This window comes from Tachysurus vachellii, chromosome 3, assembly GCF_030014155.1.
Source record: "Tachysurus vachellii isolate PV-2020 chromosome 3, HZAU_Pvac_v1, whole genome shotgun sequence".
NCBI classification, from domain to species: Eukaryota; Metazoa; Chordata; class Actinopteri; order Siluriformes; family Bagridae; genus Tachysurus; species Tachysurus vachellii.
The window spans coordinates 6,909,056-6,930,648 of NC_083462.1; the positions used below are offsets into that span (position 1 = coordinate 6,909,056).

The 21,593-nt window shown below is 40.4% G+C and overlaps 1 protein-coding gene across 1 annotated transcript in view; it reads left to right on the forward strand.

Annotated features, from left to right (window-relative positions):
- The window catches only part of npr1a (natriuretic peptide receptor 1a), a 90,562-nt gene that overhangs the window by 53,553 nt on the left and 15,416 nt on the right, over positions 1-21,593 (forward strand). The window contains exons 6-8 of the mRNA XM_060865570.1: positions 15,611-15,705; positions 15,881-16,016; positions 17,602-17,686. Coding sequence (XP_060721553.1) covers positions 15,611-15,705; positions 15,881-16,016; positions 17,602-17,686 — 316 coding nt within the window. The remainder of the gene's footprint in view (positions 1-15,610; positions 15,706-15,880; positions 16,017-17,601; positions 17,687-21,593) is intronic.

The following is a 21,593-nucleotide window of genomic DNA, read 5'->3' on the forward strand; positions in this document are numbered from 1 at the left end:
ATACGCAAAATTTGTGAATGATTCATTAAGCAATAAAAAAAAAAAAGCAGGTGAAAGTGTCTAAAATATATTCAGAGAGATCTATTATTTAAAAAAAAAATCTCTCTGAATATATTTTAGACACTTTCACCTGCTTTTTTTTATTGCTTAATGAATCATTCACAAATTTTGCGTATGCAGAAAATCACCTTGATTTCTTATAAGATGGATTATTGTCAAACTAAAACATTTGTACTCATTTCTTACTTGTTTTATTTAATGATCGTTTTCACATTTTATACAAAGTTTCTATTTATACAAAGCAGCTAAATCAAAACCATATCATTTTTTTGTAGTTTATACACAAGTTATTCTGTATATTATGTGGAAGTGAGAAAAATCAACAGCTGTATTAGCAGCTGGAAAATTGATCTTTTTTTCAGTTTTGCTATAATCATAAAAACAGAACCGGGTTTGTGTTGTGTAATTAAATGCATTAATACTGAGACTGTAACAGCTGCTTTAGATCCGATTCTCTGAGTAAATCGATTTCAGATGTTTGTGTGTAATCCAGGAAATGTATGTGCTATAATTTAGGAAGTTTACCTGAGAATAATACAGATGCTTTCCATTATTTAAAAAACATTTCCCAGTGTATCACCACAAAACTGGCCAAGTTTTCATATTTAACACTTCAGCTAATGATTCGTTAAACAATGACGAGGTTAGTCGGAATTTTCCGTCCGGTTCGATTCGTACAGAGGTTTCGTCTGCTGTAGAGTATTTAGAAACACAAATGTTGTGTTGGATTGAAAGCTGATATTAAAGTGAATTATTATAAACGTATAAACCGCAGTAATTACCCCAGAAATCGAAATCACAAGCCAAAATTAGCTTGTTGATTGTTGTCACTAACGACTGTGTTAATTATGTTGGATCTGAGCTGATTTGAGGCTTTTTTTTAATTCTTTATTATTTTTTTATTTTGTTTTATTATTATTTTAATGTGCAATTTGTGCAGAGTGAGAACATGTTGAGGGATTTGGGTAAAATTGATACCGAGCATTTTTCACGTACGTTATCTCTCCAGGCTGATAAACCCCATCCTGGCATGCGTCTCCTCACAGACGCCCCTGATCGGGGCGTATGAGGTCTCCGTGGTGTCATATGTTGACCTTTGAGCCTCCCCGTGGTGCCAACGTGAGCTTTTGGCTCTGGGCTCTGACATGTGTTAGCTTTTAGTGTTCTGTCCCTCAGCTTTGAAGCTCTCACTGTGTGGATACTGAGAGTTTTTCTTGAGCAATCAATTAAAAAATATTATTAGCATCACTTTTTTCCATGGAAAGAATTTAGACAGTGTAAAGGGAGGTGTTTCTGAAAGCAAGAGGTGTCTGTTTTTATCAGTAAGGATGTGTTTCAGCTCTGCGTTCTTATGAAAGAGTTCAGAGCCAAAACCACAAAATTAAAAAATCATTGCACAAAAAGCTCTCGCTTTTCTGTTTTTTTTTGTTTTTGTTTTTTTTTTAATGTAAGAGATGTCACTCTTAAAAATAAATATGTCAGGAAAAAACAAAAAAAAGTTCTTTTGTCGGCATTTTTGCGACTCACATGCTCTTCATTTAAAAACATGTTGCTTCAGCAGAAGTCTGTGCTTTTCTTCTCTGCCATCTGAGCGCTACAGAACTCTGTGTTCCTGAACACTGGATATGAATTGGACTAAACACCGCGTCCAGTACGCTGGAGCACAGAGCCAAACAACACGAAACTGCATCTACAATCCGATTACTTATCTAACTTATCGACAGAGCTGTAGTAACTGTCTCACTCACATTTTATGAACAAGCACTCGGGGCATCTCATAGAGCAGAAATGGGTTCGGTATCACAGTTTACTTTGTTTTCTTCACACAAATGTTTGTATGTTCAAATGGTTAGACCGTAGTAGGCTAAGGAAAGAAATGAAAACGTCCGAATCATGTCGAATTAAACACGAGTGTGGAGCGAGACATGAAAGTACAGTTCAGTACTGAACATGGACACAACAGAACAGGAGCAAATTTTGTTTTGTTTGGGTTTTTTTTTTTTTGGCTTGTGGGAAAATTAATATTAAAAAAAAGGTGGAATATTTTGTGATTCATGACTAAAATATTACTTTTCGGTTCATTAACAGGAGAAAGAGATTATATAATATTTACAAAGAGTCATGAAAAGCTTCACTTGAATAAAAAGGATTTTTATTAAAGCTATTTCTGCTTAACAGCCAACACAAATCTCCAAATCCCTACAGAATCTTTTTTTTCTGTACCATCATTTTTATCAAAGAACACATTTCTTACTCGTCTCTCTCTCTCTCTCTCTCTCTCTCTCTCTCTCTCTCTTTCTCTGGTCTGTTGGAGTCTGTTAGAGAGGGATCAGATTTCACATGCTGCTACCTCTTCTCAGATGTCTCCATAACCCAATCCTGCTTGCTGCACCTTCTAACCGTTGACCCCCTGCACCCTCGGCGAATCGGTGTGTGTGCAATGAGGACATCCTGTAGCCGTGACATGTTTTCCTTAACCCATGTTCCCCACCCTGTCCTCACTCCCTCACTCCGATTTCTCTCAGGAGAGGGGAATCTGAGCACGGCCCCGGAGTCAAGCGTCACTCTCGCTCCCCGCCTCTCTGTGCTTATTAGATTAGTCGCCGGCTGAGGCCAACATGCAGCACTTCCTGTGACAGACTCTCCCTTCCTGTGAAGAGACCTTTGACCCAGAATCGGGCCTCTCTAATTGTTTTCAGTTGTGTGTGAATGTGAAACGGTACTCGCCAACATCGAGTCCTTGACGTTTAACGTGTGAGCGATTCCTAAAGTGCTTCTGTCGCTTTGTTTTGAATCGTTCGCATTCTTTCTAGCTCCCTTTTGTCCTTAGTCCTTGCTTTCTTTGGATGCTGTTGTCGCATGGGATTGCCAAACATTTCACCAATGCTCCTTTACTGCTTCCTGCCATAATTGTTTTTTTTTCATTTGTTTATGTGTCTCTATCCGGATAAGACACATGATATTAGCCGTGTTCTGTTCCAAAGTACCTTAACCCAAACATATACGATGTTTGATCCCTGGTCAGTTGTGGCTAAAGCAATTAAGGTTCTGTGTTGTTGGATCAGAGGATCAGGGTTCAAACCGTAGCACTGCAAAGGTTCCACTGTTGGGCCCTTAAACAAGGCCCTTAACCCTCTCCGCTCCAGGGTTGCTGTATCATGGCTGACCCTGTGCTCTGACCCCCACCTCCAATGTTGGGATATGTGAAGAAAGAATTTATACTGTGCTGTAATGTATATGTGACAAAATATAGGCTTCTAGACTTCTTCTCTTAGTCATGTTTCACGGTTAATGAGTGCAGATTTATTCCTGGGTCCTGGGTCCACATTCTGCACTGTAATGAAGACATGATGCTGACTGAATTCCTGCTTGTTTTATGAAGTATACAGACATGTCACAGGAGATGCCAACTCCATGTGGTCTTCCTCCAGTGTTACTCAAATGAGGATGAGGTTCTCTTTGAGTCTGGTTCCTCTCAAGGTTTCTGCCTTTCCATCCAAGTGTGTTTTTTTCTCCCCACAGTCACCTGAGTCACCTCAGGCTTGTTCATTGGGGATAAACACAAACACATTTAAATGTATCTAATTAATCTTGAACTTTTGTATAATATTAATCTTTATATTAATCTTTTGTTTTATGTTTAAGTTCTGTAAAGCTGCTTTGACACAAAGTCCATTGTTAAAAGCCCTGACATTAATTCCATTAGTTCTCTTATTCAAATGACATCAGTTATAAGAATTGTTCTGATATGTTATTGTTTCCATAGTAACACCTTCTTCATAGGGACTTTTATAGCATCACATCGTCTCTCTGCAAACATTAGTCCGGGTTTTAACTTGTACGCTCCTACTAAGTGCAGGTTTGTTTCTGAGTCATCGGTCCACGTTCGCTTCTTTAATCCAGACATTATTCTTACTTTCTAATTTATTCTTTTATTTTATACTCAAGTGTTCTTGTGTTCTCGATTCTGATTGGTCAGAAAACGTTGATTCATCTTCTATACCAGCAGCCCTGATATTGACTTTTAGAACAATTCTAATCACAGGTTTATTTTAATTGCTCTGATACACGCTTGTTTCCATAGTAACAGCATGCTCGGCATAATAATGAATATGTGGCACGTGAACCTTATACACGGAGGGGGGGCACGGTGGCTTAGTGGTTAGCACGTTTGCGTCACACCTCCAGGGTTGGGGGTTCGATTCCCGTGTGTGTGGAGTTTGCATGTTCTCCCCGTGCCTCGGGGGTTTCCTCCGGGTACTCCGGTTTCCTCCCCCGGTCCAAAGACATGCATGGTAGGTTGATTGGCATCTCTGGAAAATTGTCCGTAGTGTGTGATTGTGTGAGTGAATGAGAGTGTGTGTGTGTGCCCTGTGATGGGTTGGCACTCCATCCAGGGTGTATCCTGCCTTGATGCCCGATGACGCCTGAGATAGGCACAGGCTCCCCGTGACCCTGTTGTCCCCGTGATATTGCTGTTATGTTTTTTGTTGTTTTGTGTTATGTCTTGTTTATGTTTGCTCCACTAACGGAAAAAGACCCTGAAGAAGCCACAATCATTTCAAAGCCAGTCAGCTAGCGGCTAACTATCTCGCAACGATTTGTAGATTATCGTTAAAGAAGCTTTCTGCTTTCTTTTCCTTTTCATCTGTGGAGCTTCCATACTTCAAAGTCAAAAGTCATATTTCTGAAAGGTATCCTAAAGTCCTTAACTTTACTTTAGGAGCCGTTTTGAACCAGGAAGTGGAAAATTTCCTGGCAATGCAGCATGATGAACACAGTAAAACATCCCAGTGTAGTTATAAATATAAGTCTGTTAGAGAGGGATCAGATTTCACATGCTATAAATATATTGCGTATTAACTGTACTGTGATTAACTGTAAATGTGATGTATTTGGAAACTACATTGTAATGTCCATGGATAAATTGTGCTCTGTATTTTAGTATTTTTCTGTTCATTTGTTTTTTACAAATGCCAACTTTGTGTGTTGACATAATATACACTAACACCTATCCCATTCTGGTGGATTATAAAGCAGGCGTTCGCACCAGAGCAGTGTGACGGCTAGAAATTCTTGGCAGCACAGAAGACGATTCTTTGTGAAAAGCTTCCAAATGGCTGAATGACTCGCCAGGGAGGAAACAAGAACGTAGAAAAGTGTCAAATGACTGGTTTCTATCCAGATTGATAAAAGGACTTAATAACAAGTGATATCACTTTATATTGCTTGTACATTATTCTTTCAGCTAAATAGTTAGATACCCTTTGCGAGCCGCATTCTAGCTAGTGAATCGGATGTTAGCTGTCAAACTGGAGGCTAGCAGCAGATACAGCTGTTCAATTTTAGATGCTGATGTTAAGCTCTTACAAACAGCAGAGTTAAGAAACACAGTCAGAGAAATAGTGAAGAAGGATAATAGATATTTTAATTATGATATAGAGCAGCCCACCAGTGTGGTGTTTTAGGTAAATGTTAGCATTAGCTTTACCACCATAAAACTAGAATACTAGCATTACCTTTAGGAAGTGAACTTACAAACCGATCATCTCAACTCTATATTTTTCAAAGTGTATTTCCAGATATGTATTTTTTGTGACTACATTTTATCACTTGCACTTTTTCTTTTTGTTTACTTTTGATTTATTTGCCTGTATACAGTACGTGCAATGTATTTTAACATTAAGCATCCAAGCATTTTAACTTCTTTTACAGTATGTGTCTAACCACATTTTTGCCATTTAATACTGTCTCTCATCCATGATCCAGACTGAACTCATGTTTCCTTCATACCTCTAATCAGCAGTAAATACAGTCCATTCAGCAGCAGCCATGATGTCCTTATCGAGCTGAAAGCACAAACCGGATCCTCTGAGTCCTGCACCATAGATCAGTTTAAGACAGGAGTAAACACACAGAGCCTTCTCACTCGTCAATGACTCAGCCGCGAAATAAAACAGTCTGGTCGAAATAGCATGCTATTAATAGTGCTGTGAAAAAATATCATTTACATCCATAAAAATAAGACTTTTATTGATATATCAGCCATCAACAGCTTGAGTGAGCTTAATCATGGGGTTAAAATAGCATGAAAATGCAATAGTACATATGAAAAGCAGCATAAATTATTAATTGTAAAAATGACACTGATGAAACAAGGACGTGAAGGAGGCGTGGCATCTGTGTCAGTATCAGTAAAAGAGGCGTGGCCTTTTTAATTGTCTGTACCATTGGAAGGAGGTGTGGCATCTGTGTCGGTAACAGAGAAGGAGGCGTGGCCTGTATGTCAGTACCAGTGAAGGAGGCGTGGCGACTGTGTCAGTACCACAGAAAGAAGGTGTGGCCTCAGTGTCAGTAGCACAGAAAGGAGGTGTGGCCTTTGTTTCAGTACTCTGTTTCCCTTCCTTGTTTGCTTTGTTTGCTCTCTCGCACTTACACTTTTCCTCTTGCCTCATTGGCCGCTGTCTCCTACCTGTCACCTTGTACCTGGACTTCTTTCCTGCTTAAATTTTATATGTGTTTGATGTATCTGAGCTGGTTTATGGTGTATAAGTGAACATTTCACAGCACTGATCGTGATTTATTGCAATTAGATTGGCAGTGTGTTTCACAGCACCTCAGGAACATCGTATTATATGAATGAGTGAATCAATAATCATTTTTTTTTCATATAAAATCATATCATATTTTCAATAAAATATGATATACCCTGTAGCTTAATTACATTTAAATAGAAGTGTGACCTCTTTTAAATGATGTACAATGCGTGCCATGCGTAATTAAAATAAGAGCTGACAGTGAAATGTTGTGAGCTGAATCACACTGAGACAGCATGACATGAGCCAACACACAGAGAAGGCCTTTTAGGGGCTAAATTGCTAACCCTCATGGGGCCTGGAATCAGGGAGTGTAAATCTGAAGCATTAATTAAAGTTAAGTTTAGGTAACATTTGGCAGCAATTTCTATGCATTTATAATATGGTTTATAGCACACTGTACACTGTACTTTATAAATCCAGGCATATATTTATATATTTAGAACCATAACAATTGAGTAATGCCAGATTATACAACATAATTTTAACACTGTGTATGAGAATGCTAATCAGTCCCTCCAGGATATTGCAGATTTCCCACAGAATTCATTGCTGTTACAGGACGTTTAATAAGTGCTTAATTACGAGTAATATCATTTTAATTTGTTCTTATGTTAAACTTTTAGCTAACTAGTTAAACAATACCTAGCAATCCAGATGCTATGTAGTGAATCGAATGTTAGCTGTCAAACTGGAGGCTAGCAGCAGACACGGCTGCAATAACTTTAGATGCTAATGTTAAGCTCTTAAAAACAGCAGACCCAAGAAACACAGTCGGAGAAATAGTGAAGTAGGACCATTATGATATAGAGAAGATCACCAGTGTGGAGTTTTAAGTAAATGTTAGCATTATACTAGCATAACACTATAATACTAGCATTACCTTTAGGAAGTGAACTAGCAACCGATCGTCTCAGCTCAATTTCCTTTCAGTTTCATACAATTTCCAGAATTGTATTTTATATGACTGTATTTGATTACATACGCTATTTCTGTTTGTTTATTTAGATTTATTTCCCACAGAGGTACTACGTATTATGTTTTTCCCCAGATTTGGGTAGAGACGTGGTGTGACATCATCAAGACACGCATTCAACTAAAACCCTCTTCAATTCACGGTGAACATGAGTACAGTTCTCGTAGAAGCTCATTACTTATGTGTCTCAATAGTAGATTAAAAGAAGAATCCTGTATTTATCATTTCACAAATTTAAATTTTTTTCCTCATAAAAAGCACAAAAAAACAATGCAACAATCAGCAAACCCTCCCAAAAAACTTGAAATCCTGGACAGACTGATAATTTACATAGCGCACTAGAGATCTCTGCCCAGTGTTATACTGCTTTTAATGTTATAGCATACTGTACGACATTTGGATTGTTAAGTCATTCTCCACATTCTCTTGTGTTGTGTTGTGTTGTGTTGTAGCCTAGCATTCATCAGACTGAACTGTACTGAACACACACACACACCACCCATATGAAACTGTTTACATGCTCAGTTGCTGTTTTGCACACCAAATTTTAATACCTCATCCAACTGCTGCTATTACATCAGTGTATGTATGTTTTCCAGAATCCTCTTTGTTCAGATTCCTATATTTTTACCCAATGTACTGTATAATATACAGTGTGCACACTGGTCAGAGCTATTTTGTGTACTTGTCCTGTAGTGTTTATTATTGTCTGTTTGCACTGTCTTTTCTCTTGCACTGTTTGCAATAGGTTGAACACGATGCACTTTATCTTGGTGGAACATATTACTTAGCTTAGTCCTTAGCTCTGTGTTTTATGTAGCACCATAGTCCTGGGGAAACGTTGTCTTATTTCACTATGTACTGCGTCAGCTATATATGGTTGAAATGACAATAAGAGCTTCTTGACAGAGTCACTGTTACCACCGTAAAGTGGATTATTTTCAATAACTGAACACGACATACCACCCGGAATGAGTTTCCGCTTCACACCCTTTGTTCCCAGTACAGACTCCAGATTCACCATGACCCTGAACAGGACAAAGCGTTTTTCAAAAATGAGCGAGCGTGTGATCTTTAGAAGAGGTTGTTGGATCAAGGTCTTGCTCTGTCTCTGTCCTTTCCAAATGTCAGTCTGATATTGCAGTACCTGCAGCTTTCACGATGCATACATGTGCTTGGTCTGTATTCTGTATTCTTTGTTATATATTATTGCAAATTACTTGTTTCTATCAAAGACTCACCACATATGTATGTCTCATATAGAAAAGCTAGTCTGTATTAATAACTGAATTAATCAGGACCAAGAGTGGCCCAATCCTGAAATCACCAGCACTGTGAACTTTGTGTCACATTCTGTTTCCTATTGCAATATTCAAAAATGCACATATTTAATCGGCTGTTTGTCACCAGGGATCGTAGCATCATACATTAATTAGCTTAACCCTCATAACCTAAATGTGCACAGGAAGTGGCATATTTGCTATTTTAATACAATAATAAATGTAAGTGTCTGAAGGAGAAGATTTCGGCTCCAAGGTTATATTCGTATCCCTTGTGAGCTGGGTTTGGACTGAGAGTTCTGACTCGCACCCATTCCCACACCCCAGCAAACTCCTTCTTTTCTTCCCATGCCTGAACCTTTACCCACAATGCTCCTTTGGTGACATTCCCATGATGCTGTTTCCCAGTGCTGGGATGTTACATATATTTTATACTTTATATTATAAGGTTAATGTTTTTATAGAGTAAAGATTTTCCTTTTATTTGTCCTGGTATTTAATGAGTCTACAGTGTTTACCTTTTAAGTTTGAGTGAAGGTTTCACTGTAGTTGGTCATCAATCTTGAATGTAATAATGCTAGGGTATACACAGACAAGGTCATTATGTGCATTCATAAATAATCTAGAGGTCTCTGGTTGGGTTCAGCTTATTGTATCCTGCATTATTGTGTCTTGTCTTCTCCATTCATTCTCCATTGAAAATGCACCGAACTAATTTCTTAGATCTATCTATCTATCTATCTATCTATCTATCTATCTATCTATCTATCTATCTATCTATCTATCAATCAATCAGTGTATTTGAGAATGCTGTATATGAGTGAGTGGATTACGATGGATAGAACTTTAGAGCAAATAAAGCAATGATGATGACGATGACGATGATGATGATGATGATGATGATGATGATGATGATGATGATGATTATGGTATAAAACATGATCACATGGATTCAGTCATTTCACATCATCAATCTCATTTATACACCTGAGGGTTAAGGGCCTTGCACAAGGGCCCAGAATTGGCAGTTTGGCAGCTCTGGGATTTGAGCTTATATGTCTTAACCACTGAGATACCACTAGCAGACTAAGTTGTCATAGAAACAGCTACCAAAGCAATGAGTATGAAGGATAACGCATGATTCCTTCTAGACGCATGGAGCCAACGAGAGCATCTTTTCTTACTGCTGCTCATGTCGTCCATCTTCCATGCTGTGACTGACAGAAGAGAATCAAATGAACACAGGAAGTTTAGTACACCACATGGTATTATGTAATGAAAAAAGTGTGAATTTAATTGACACTTCCTAGATAGCTGCACTGTGGATAGTGATAGGTACTGTAGCAGTGGAGTTATGCTTAAACTCTCAGGGATACAGTATACTATAAAATGTGGATAAAACTAATGCAGGAGGAAGGCAGCATGTGGGGTGGGTATGGCAAAGAAAGCTGGTGCAAGAATGAATGCGTCATTTCAGCTTTATTTATTGGATCCGGATTGTTGCAGCGGTTCGTTTGTGTGTGTGTGTGTGTGTGTGTGTGTGTGTGTGTGTAGTCTCTGCAGTCTGACTGACATCATTAGAAAAAATCAGACTTTTGTGCTGAGCGTGCTTTCTCCATAGGTACAGTGTGGATTATATAAAAGGAAACACACAGACAGCCACAATATAGAGGGTGCTGATATTCATGTAGGAATCTACAGGGCACGTCGTTTCACTCACCGTATGTCTATCCACGATACACATATCTTATATAGTATAATTAGTGCATTATAATAAATGTAACTCACCTATTTATATCACAGCACCATTGAGTGAAAGGTTTTTTCTGTAACACCATTATTATTATTATTATTATTATTACTATTAATAAGTTATTGCGGCAGCTCTTCCACAATGATTTCTTAGGCAGATTTTAAAACCGCCAGAAGAAAAGCTGTAAGTTTTCTGACATTTCGTAGATTTTTTTTTTCTTTTTCTCTAATGCCAGCCCTTCTGAGTCTGGTTCCTCTCTCTGGTAAAATATTTTTTTTCTTGCCACAGCCACCTCAGGATTGCTCGTTACAGTTAAATAGGGATAAATACAAATAAATTTAAATATAAGTCTTATATTAAACTTTTTGTTCTATATTTCTTGTGTTCTGTGAAGCTGTTTTGAGACAATGTCCATTGTTAGTTGAAACCTTTTTGTATTTTGTACTTACGAGGTGAAAAAAAAAGATGGTGAAGGAATGTTTTTAACTGCTATAATGTACTAATAGGTAATAACAGGGGTTAACTTGTTTTATTGACATTCCACAACATAACTATAATGAATAAAAGGTATGAGTCTTTTTTTCTAATAAATCGCATCACACCACCAAGTGTTTTTTTTTAAAGTTCCTTACGAGTGTTGTTAGCGCTCTACACGCTTAAAGTAAACAAAATCACAAGCAACCATTGTATAAGATATTCTGCATGATATCCTAGCGTTGTAGTATGCTAACAATGCTAACAGACCCAGCCAAGAACATTTGCTATACATCTTAAGTATATGATTGTAATCAAATACACAGCAAACAAAAGTCTTTTTTAAACACATTAAAAAAGCCAATTATAGCTGACAGACATGTAGCTGTGTGATATGCTAACGGATATGATGCCACAGTATGTGATGTGCTAACAGAGCTGCTTAGCTGATCTAAGCTAAAAAAAAAAAAAAAACATGCCTGGCATGTTAATGTGATGTAGATATTTTCCATCTAAACAGACAGAATTTATGGTGTTCATCTGGTTATGGTCCAGAACCATATGTTATGTCTGAGAGAAAATAAGGGTTAATGTTGTTGTTTTTTCCTTGAAACCAATTAGCAAATGCGGACTAGTCATCTGTCAGTATAAACCTAAAGCGCATCTGAGGTTGAAGTTTATTTAGAAATTCAGCTAAATTGGAGATGAAAAGATGAAGGATAAAGGGATGAAGAAGGACTGAGAGAAAAGTTAACACATCTCTGTGTTACTGTGTTATGTTGTTATTTGGGACACTGGGTAATTTCCCTAAAGAGAGGATTTCACACACACACACACACACACACACACACACACACACACACACACACACACACACACACACACACACACTCACACACACTAGGTATCAAGTTCCAGCAACCAAGCTAATAGACATACAGAGTGTGTGTATTATTTGTGAGTGTGTGTGTGTGTGTGTGTGTGTGTGTGTGTGTGTGTGTGTGTGTTGCATGCAGATCAGCGAATGCTTTTATGAAGCAGCGTTAAAGATCGACGGGGAAATGTAGCCCTGAGTGTCTCTGTGTCACCATCAGCTTTGCTCTTTTGAGAATTTGCATAATATGTATTTATATAGTCAGATCATTAGCAGAGAGCAGCAGGCTGCTGAGATGGACATCACTGTGGTGCTTCCAGTCTAGTGATAATTGGTGTCTGTAGTGTGATTTGAACACTGCAGTTTCCATGGATTGTTTGATTTTTTTTATTATTATTTTATTAAACCGAGCTTCTTGAAATGTAACATTCATTTACATTTTACATTTTAAATCATTTTAAAGCTGTTTGGAGCATTTTGTGACGCTGTCTGATAATATTGTCTTTTCTAGCAGATTGTTCTAGCAGAAAGAATCTGAAAACTGACAGGATGTTAGCGTTTAGATCAATGTGGCAAAAAGTACTTTTCTTGTTGATTAAAGCATCAGTTTGTGCCTGTCGATTCCAGTGAAGGAGGCGTGGCCTTTGTGCCTGTCGATTCCAGTGAAGGGGGTTTGTCCTTTGTTCCTCTCAGTTCCAGTGAAGGGGGTTTGTCCTTTGTTCCTCTCAGTTCCAGTGAAGGGGGTTTGTCCTTTGTTCCTCTCAGTTCCAGTGAAGGGGGTTTGTCCTTTGTTCCTCTCAGTTCCAGTGAAGGGGGTTTGTCCTTTGTTCCTCTCAATCCAGCGAAGGAGGCCTGGCCTTTGTGTCTGTCGATTCCAGTGAAGGAGGCGTGGCCTTTGTGCCTGTCGATTCCAGTGAAGGAGGCGTGGCCTTTGTGTCTGTCGATTCCAGTGAAGGAGGCGTGGCCTTTGTGCCTGTCGATTCCAGTGAAGGGGGTTTGTCCTTTGTTCCTCTCAATCCAGCGAAGGAGGCCTGGCCTTTGTGTCTGTCGATTCCAGTGAAGGAGGCGTGGCCTTTGTGCCTGTCGATTCCAGTGAAGGAGGCGTGGCCTTTGTGTCTGTCGATTCCAGTGAAGGAGGCGTGGCCTTTGTGCCTGTCGATTCCAGTGAAGGGGGTTTGTCCTTTGTTCCTCTCAGTTCCAGTGAAGGGGGTTTGTCCTTTGTTCCTCTCAGTTCCAGTGAAGGGGGTTTGTCCTTTGTTCCTCTCAGTTCCAGTGAAGGGGGTTTGTCCTTTGTTCCTCTCAATCCAGCGAAGGAGGCCTAGCCCTTTGTGTCTGTCGATTCCAGTGAAGGAGGCGTGGCCTTTGTGCCTGTCGATTCCAGTGAAGGGGGTTTGTCCTTTGTTCCTCTCAATCCAGCGAAGGAGGCCTGGCCTTTGTGTCTGTCGATTCCAGTGAAGGAGGCGTGGCCTTTGTGCCTGTCGATTCCAGTGAAGGAGGCGTGGCCTTTGTGTCTGTCGATTCCAGTGAAGGAGGCGTGGCCTTTGTGCCTGTCGATTCCAGTGAAGGGGGTTTGTCCTTTGTTCCTCTCAATCCAGCGAAGGAGGCCTGGCCTTTGTGTCTGTCGATTCCAGTGAAGGAGGCGTGGCCTTTGTGTCTGTCGATTCCAGTGAAGGAGGCGTGGCCTTTGTGTCTGTCGATTCCAGTGAAGGAGGCGTGGCCTTTGTGCCTGTCGATTCCAGTGAAGGGGGTTTGTCCTTTGTTCCTCTCAGTTCCAGTGAAGGGGGTTTGTCCTTTGTTCCTCTCAGTTCCAGTGAAGGGGGTTTGTCCTTTGTTCCTCTCAATCCAGCGAAGGAGGCCTGGCCTTTGTGTCTGTCGATTCCAATGAAGGAGGCGTGGCCTTTGTGCCTGTCGATTCCAGTGAAGGAGGCGTGGCCTTTGTGTCTGTCGATTCCAGTGAAGAAGGCGTGGCCTTTGTGCCTGTCGATTCCAGTGAAGGGGGTTTGTCCTTTGTTCCTCTCAATCCAACGAAGGAGGCCTGGCCTTTGTGTCTGTCGATTCCAGTGAAGGAGGCGTGGCCTTTGTGCCTGTCGATTCCAGTGAAGGAGGCGTGGCCTTTGTGTCTGTCGATTCCAGTGAAGGAGGCGTGGCCTTTGTGCCTGTCGATTCCAGTGAAGGGGGTTTGTCCTTTGTTCCTCTCAGTCCAACGAAGGAGGCCTGGCCTTTGTGTCTGTCGATTCCAGTGAAGGAGGCGTGGCCTTTGTGTCTGCTGATACCAGTAAAGGAGGCGTGGCCTTTGTTCCGCTCAGTCCCAGCGAAGGAGGCCTGGCCTTTCTGCCTGCCAGTCCCATTTAAGGAGGTGTGGCTTTTGTGGCTGTCAATCCCAGTTAAGGAGGTGTGGCTTTTGTGTCTGTCGATACCAGTAAAGGAGGCGAGGCCTTTGTGCCTGTCAGTCCCAGTTAAGGAGGGATGTGGTAGCCTAGTGTTTAAGGTGTTGGGCTCCAATTGTAGGGTTGAGAGTTCAATTCCTACGTCCACCAAGCTGCCACTACTGGGCCCCTGAGCAAGGCCCATAACCCTCAATTGCTCAGTTGTATAAAAATGAGATAAAGTGTAAGTCCCTCTGGATAAGGGCGTCTGCTAATGCTGTAAATGTAAATGTGCGGCCTTTGTGTCTGACAATACCAGTAAAGGAGGCGTGGCCTCTGTGCCTGTCAGCCCCAGTTAAGGAAGCATAGCCTTTGTGTCTGCCGATACCAGTAAAGAAGGCGTGGACTTTGTGCCTGTCAGTCCCAGTTAAGGAGGCATGGACTTTGTGCCTGTCGGTCCTAGTTAAGGAGGCGTGGCCTATCTGCTTGTCAGTTGAGTATAGATGGTGTGGTGTTTGTACCTGTCTGTATCAAGAAGAAACATGGCCTGTCTCCTGCGTTTCAGCTCCAGTAAACTATGTGTGGCCTTTCTGCCTCTATACCAGCAAAGCATGTGTGGACCTTCCACTTCTCAAATCTGCTAACAAAAATCACATTATACTAAATCATTAAATCATTCATACACACTGATACTGATATATTCTACTCCTGTTCTACTGACTTTCAATTTATTTCTATTTACAGACCAAAAAGAGGAATGTTGAGTGTTGGCAAGTATGAAAGCAGCACCATTGCCTCCTGTTGCAGCATTAAACTGGCTTCATTCCCTGTGCGGGCTGTGCGTGTCTGCTCTTTCCATATTATCACCATATGCGCTCCGTATGTTGTGGAAGTGCAGAAGAAGAGCAGTTTCTGTCACTGCTTATAGAGCTTAGTGCAGGAAGACTACAAGGTCATGAGTTCAAATCTCAGCACCGTCAAGCTGCCTCTGATGGGCTCTTAAGCAAAACCCTTAACTGGTGTAAATGAGATTAATGTATAGTACACCGTTCTGAATAAGGGCTTCTACCAAGGGCTAGTGTCAATGTTAATATAGTGCAGATAATTATGCTTTTATTGTTTGTTCACAGACAAGTTGCTGTTTATGTTTGGTCTACATTTGTCCTTCTGCTGTTTTGTCTATTGATTAGTGAGTTTCACAGTAAGAACACGTTCATCTCATTTCTGACAGGTGTCACCGGGCTGCTGGAGATGGATGAGAAGGGCAACCGAGAAATCGACTTTGCTCTCTGGGACATGACTGACACTGACTCGGGAGTTTATCAGGTAGCTTCATTTGTGTTTGGGTGTATACGAGTGTATGTGTGTGAATGTGAAAGCATGTGTCTGTTTGTGCGTGAGTGTGAATAAGTGTGTGTGTCTGTAGCTTATTATGAATGCAGGAATGTGTATGTGAACATGAATGTGTGTGTGTGTGTGTGTGTGTGTGTGTTTATTGCAGATCGTGTCAGTGTATAACAGCAGTCTGAAGCAGATGATTCCTGAGCCGGGGATGAAGGTGCACTGGTTAAAAGGCGTTCCTCCTCCTGACATCCCAGTGTGCGGCTTTAAGAACGACAATCCTTCATGTCTGGCCAGTAAGTTGCTGCTCACTAGCTGCTCTTATTTAGCACTTAATAAATAAGAAATAAATTAAATAATTTCAGATGAAATGATAATAAAATGATTAAGGTGATAAAATGAAATCAACAAATTTAATGAGGATTCATGAGGATTCGAATATTCAAAGAGGACATCCAAAGACCATGTGGTCTTTGAGGACAACAACCTCCTCATCAATACACAATTATTAGACTGTATCTGACTGTAGAAAGGACATTATTCATTATAACACTCTCTGGTGTTTATAACAGTTTATAATCACACCCCCCCAGTGTCACCCAAATGAGGATGAGGTTCACTTTTGAGCGGGTTCCTCTCAAGGTTTCTTCCTCTTCCATCTAAGGGAGTTTTTCCTCACCACAGTCACCTCAGTCACCTCAGGCTCATTCATTATAATGAGCACATTATAATGAGCTCATTATAAATACAAACACATTTACAAACACAAACACATTTAAATATAAGGCTAATATTAATCTTAGTATAATATTGAATTTGAATTAATTCCATAGTGTAATTAATCATTTAATAAAATAATTTAGGTGTATTTATTCTGAAAAATACATTTCAATTACAGAGCACTCTCTCACTCTCACTCACTTTCTACCGTTTATCCGAACTACCTCGGGTCACGGGGAGCCTGTGCCTATCTCAGGCGTCATCGGGCATCAAGGCAGGATACACCCTGGACGGTGTGACAACCCATCACAGGGCACACACACACACACTCATTCACTCACACACTCACACACTACGGACAATTTTCCAGAGATGCCAATCAACCTACCATGCATGTCTTTGGACCGGGGGAGGAAACCGGAGTACCCGGAGGAAACCCCCGAGGCACGGGGAGAACATGCAAACTCCACACACACAAGGTGGAGGCGGGAATCGAACCCCCAACCCTGGAGGTGTGAGGCGAACGTGCTAACCACTAAGCCACCATGCCCACTAATTACAGAGCAACTTTTATTATTATTATTATTAGTAGTAGTAGAAGTAGTATCATTATATTGTTAAATATTGTTTATTACTAATAACACGTACACTTACAACATTATATATATTTAACTGTGTTGAAGTAATGTTGAATGTGAATGTTAGAATAATGATAAAGAACTATTAAAACCTTCTGATTGATGTTCTGATGTTGGTGCTACAGAGAACTGAATTTATATTATGAAAAAAAACTTAATACGTGGAATCATGTTTGCGGTGGAAAATGATTCGGTTTATCATCACATGTTCCAAAACATACAAAGAATCATGAGGTGAAAGTTTCTTCTGGAAACCAAAGCGGTTCTTCTCGGGCGGTGAAGACAATACTACCGAACGTGATTGACGGACGCTCCATGTAAATCAGATTAAAAACGTATTATTGTGGATATGTTGATATGGTAACTGTACATTTGTTCTGAGGTGTGTAGCATTTTTGGAAGAAGTCTTCGTTAGATGTAAGGTTTTCTGCCACTGGAAACTTTGGAATAATAATAGGAGTAAAACATTTTAGGGCGTGCTGTTAGAGGTTTTTTTCTCTAATATATTTGGTCTTTATTTCAGGAACGGTCACCATGCATCAGATGATCCTGATAGTGGTGTGCTTCATCTTCATCATCATCGTCACTGTCACGGTCTTCGTCTACAGGTCAGTTAAACACAGTACGCAGCTTTTAATATTTTTCTCCACTTTGACCCCTTCATTTATCCTCGTTATCACTCCCTTGTCTTTCTCTCTGTGTTACATTGTTCCTGTAATTGTTCATTTTTCCGACGCATTGGCATCCAAACCATTTAACCACGTTTAGTTTTCTCTCTCATGCACCATCATTCTAAAAACAATGTTCTCTATCTTTTTTTTATTTTTTATTTTTTCCCTCTTCTTTTCTCTTCCATTTCCTTCTCCATAGTGTCGAATCCCAGGAGTTATTTTCAGACTGAGAAACAAGTGTGTGTCGGAGAAAATAGACTCGTCTTCAGAAAAAGCACGCAGTCTGATTTCTAGTCTAAATATAATGCTTTATAATGTACAATATTCAAAACATGGAAAATAAGCAGTGAATCCATGGAGGCAAAGCAGAAGTGAAATTGATTCAATATCCAGGAGGCTTGGTGATGTGGACAAGGTCAGATCACAATGTGGAGAAGTTTTTACCGTCAAACAATATTTTTTAGCAATTTAAGAAAAAATATAATAACTATATTTACTGATATTTATATTTATAATTTTGTCACATTTTTTGTCACATGACTATATATAGTTTATAACAGACATATATACAGACATACAACATAGTGAAAGAGAGAGAGAGCGAGAGAAAGAGACAGACAGAAAGACAGACAGGCAGACAAAGATACAGTAGATAGATAGATAGATAGATAGATAGATAGATAGATAGATAGATAGATAGATAGATAGATAGATAGATAGATTGATTGATTGATTGATTGATTGATTGATTGATTTACATTTACAACATTTGGCAGATGTGTAATCCAGAGCGACGTTATCCTTTAAATGCATTCATTCTGGTTCACTAGGTTATAGACGTGTAACCATGAGCTTAAAACACTGTTCAGAGGTTGTTGTTTTTTTTTTAAATACAACATACAGGGAAGAAATTGCTAGTTGAAGTATTTCATAAATATGTAGTTGCTGGAAATTAGCCAGTGACTCAGCTGTCTGGACCCCTAGGGGAAGTTCATTCCACCACCAGAACAGGAAAATAGTCTTGTGGTATACTTACCTCTTACCCTGAGAGAGAGTGGGACCAGTCGAGCAGTGCTGGTAGCCTTGAGGTGCGGTGCAAGGAGTGAGGAAGGCTTTGAGGTAAGAGGGAGCTGGTCCATTTTTGGCTTTGTAGGCAAGCATCAGTGTTTTGAATCTGTTGTGTGCAGCTACTGGAAGCCAGTGGGGAAGCATAGCAGAATGTGAGAACATAGGCAGGTTGAAAACTAGTCGTGTAGCTGCATTTTGGATCATTTGCAAAGGATGAATTGCGTTCATAGGTAGACCTGCCAGCGGTGAGTTACAGTAGTCCAGTCTTGAGATGACAAGAGACTGAACAAGTACCTGAGCAGCCTGTGTGGACAAAAATGGATGAATTTTTCTAATGTTGTAGAGAAGTAAACGACGTGAGCAAGTCACATTAGCAACATGAGAGGAAAAGGACAGTTGAGTGTCCATGGTTACGCCAAGGTTACTGAGGGGAAGATCAAATGCATGTGACGGAACGTGACCTACGGCTAAGTACGGTGACCCATACTCAGAATTTGTTCTCTGCATTTAACCCATCCAAAGTGCACACACAAAGCAGCGAACACACACACACACACACACACACACACACACACACACACACACACCTGGAGCAGTGGGCAGCCATTTATGCTGCGGTGCCCAGGGAGCAGTTGGGGGGTTCGGTGCCTTGCTCAAGAGCTCCTCAGTCGTGGCCGGCCTGAGGGTTAGGAGTCAGACGCTCTAACCATTAGGCCACGACGTCCCCATCAGATCATTATGCAGGGATATTGCAAGATCGTGACCTGGGGATGAATCACCTGGGATGATCAGCAGTTCAGATTTGCTAGGATTGAGCTTCAACTGATGAGCCTTTGTCCTCGATGAAATGTCGGCCAGACATGCTGAGAGCCGAACAGAATCTGTGGTATCTGATGGTAGGAAAGAGAAGATAAGTCATGTATCATCAGCATAGCAGTGGTAAGAGAACTCATGTGAGGAAATAACTTCACCAAGAGTGTGAGTATACAGGGAGAAAAGAAGATGAATAAGTACTGAGCCCTGTGGGATACCGGTGGAATGTCTGCGTGGAGCAGATATCACTCAACACCATGTTAACTGATATGAGCGTCCTACTGAGGACTCCTGAGGTGGACATGAGAATCTTGTGGTTGACCGTATCAAACGCTGCTGGATGATCAAGGAGGATGAGGACGGATGAGAGCTTGGCTGATCTAGCAGCATGTAGTTTCTCAGAGACATCCAAAAGGGCTGTCTCTGACGAATGTGCTGCTTTAAAGCCAGACTGGTTGGGATCTTGGAGGTTCTTCTGTGAGAGATACAGTAAGTGAAGAGAGAAGTGATACCAGTTTGAGTAGGGAAGAGATGATGTTGTGGAGCTAACAAGGGTCCAGTGCCGAAGCTTCAAGCTTTTCCTTGTAGAACAAAGTCTTGGCAGAAGTCACATCTGAGGAAAACATGGCCAAGAGACACTCATACACTCTCACACTCACATTCACTTTCACTCTCACTTTTACTCTCACACTCACTCTCATATTCACATTCCCTTTCACACTCACATTCACTTTCACTCTCACTTTTACTCCCACACTCACTCTCATATTCACATTCGCTTTCACACTCACATTCACTTTCACTCTCACTTTTACTCTCACACTCACTCTCATATTCACATTCGCTTTCACACTCATTCACTTTCACTCTCACTTTTACTCTCACACTCACTCTCATATTCACATTCACTTTCACACTCACATTCACTTTCACTCTCACTTTTACTCTCACACTCACTCTCATATTCACATTCACTTTCACACTCATTCACTTTCACTCTCACGTCTACTCTCACACTCACTCTCATATTCCCATTAACTTCCACACTCACATTCACTTTCACTCTCACTTTTACTCTCACACTCATATTCACATTCACTTTCACACTCACATTCACTTTCACTCTCACTTTTACTCTCACACTCACTCTCATATTCACATTCACTTTCACACTCACATCCACTTTCACTCTCACTTTTACTCTCACACTCACTCTCATATTCACATTCCCTTTCACTCTCACATTCACTTTCACTCCCACTTTTACTCTCACACTCACTCTCATATTCACATTCACTTTCACACTCACATTCACTTTCACTCTCACTTTTACTCTCACACTCATATTCACATTCACTTTCACACTCACATTCACTTTCACTCTCACACTCACTCTCATATTCACATTCACTTTCACACTCACATCCACTTTCACTCTCACTTCTACTCTCACACTCACTCTCATATTCACATTCCCTTTCACTCTCACATTCACTTTCACTCTCACTTTTACTCTCACACTCACTCTCATATTCACATTCACTTTCACACTCACATTCACTTTCACTCTCACTTTTACTCTCACACTCACTCTCATATTCACATTCACTTTCACACTCACATTCACTTTCACTCTCACACTCACTCTCAAATTCACATTCCCTTTCACACTCACATTCACTTTCACTCTCACTTTTACTCTCACACTCTCTCATATTCACATTCACTTTCACACTCATTCACTTTCACTCTCACTTCTACTCTCACACTCACTCTCATATTCACATTAACTTTCACACTCACATTCACTTTCACTCTCACTTTTACTCTCACACTCACTCTCATATTCACATTCCCTTTCACACTCACATTCACTTTCACTCTCACACTCACTCTCATATTCACATTCCCTTTCACACTCACATTCACTTTCACTCTCACTTTTACTCTCACACTCTCTCAT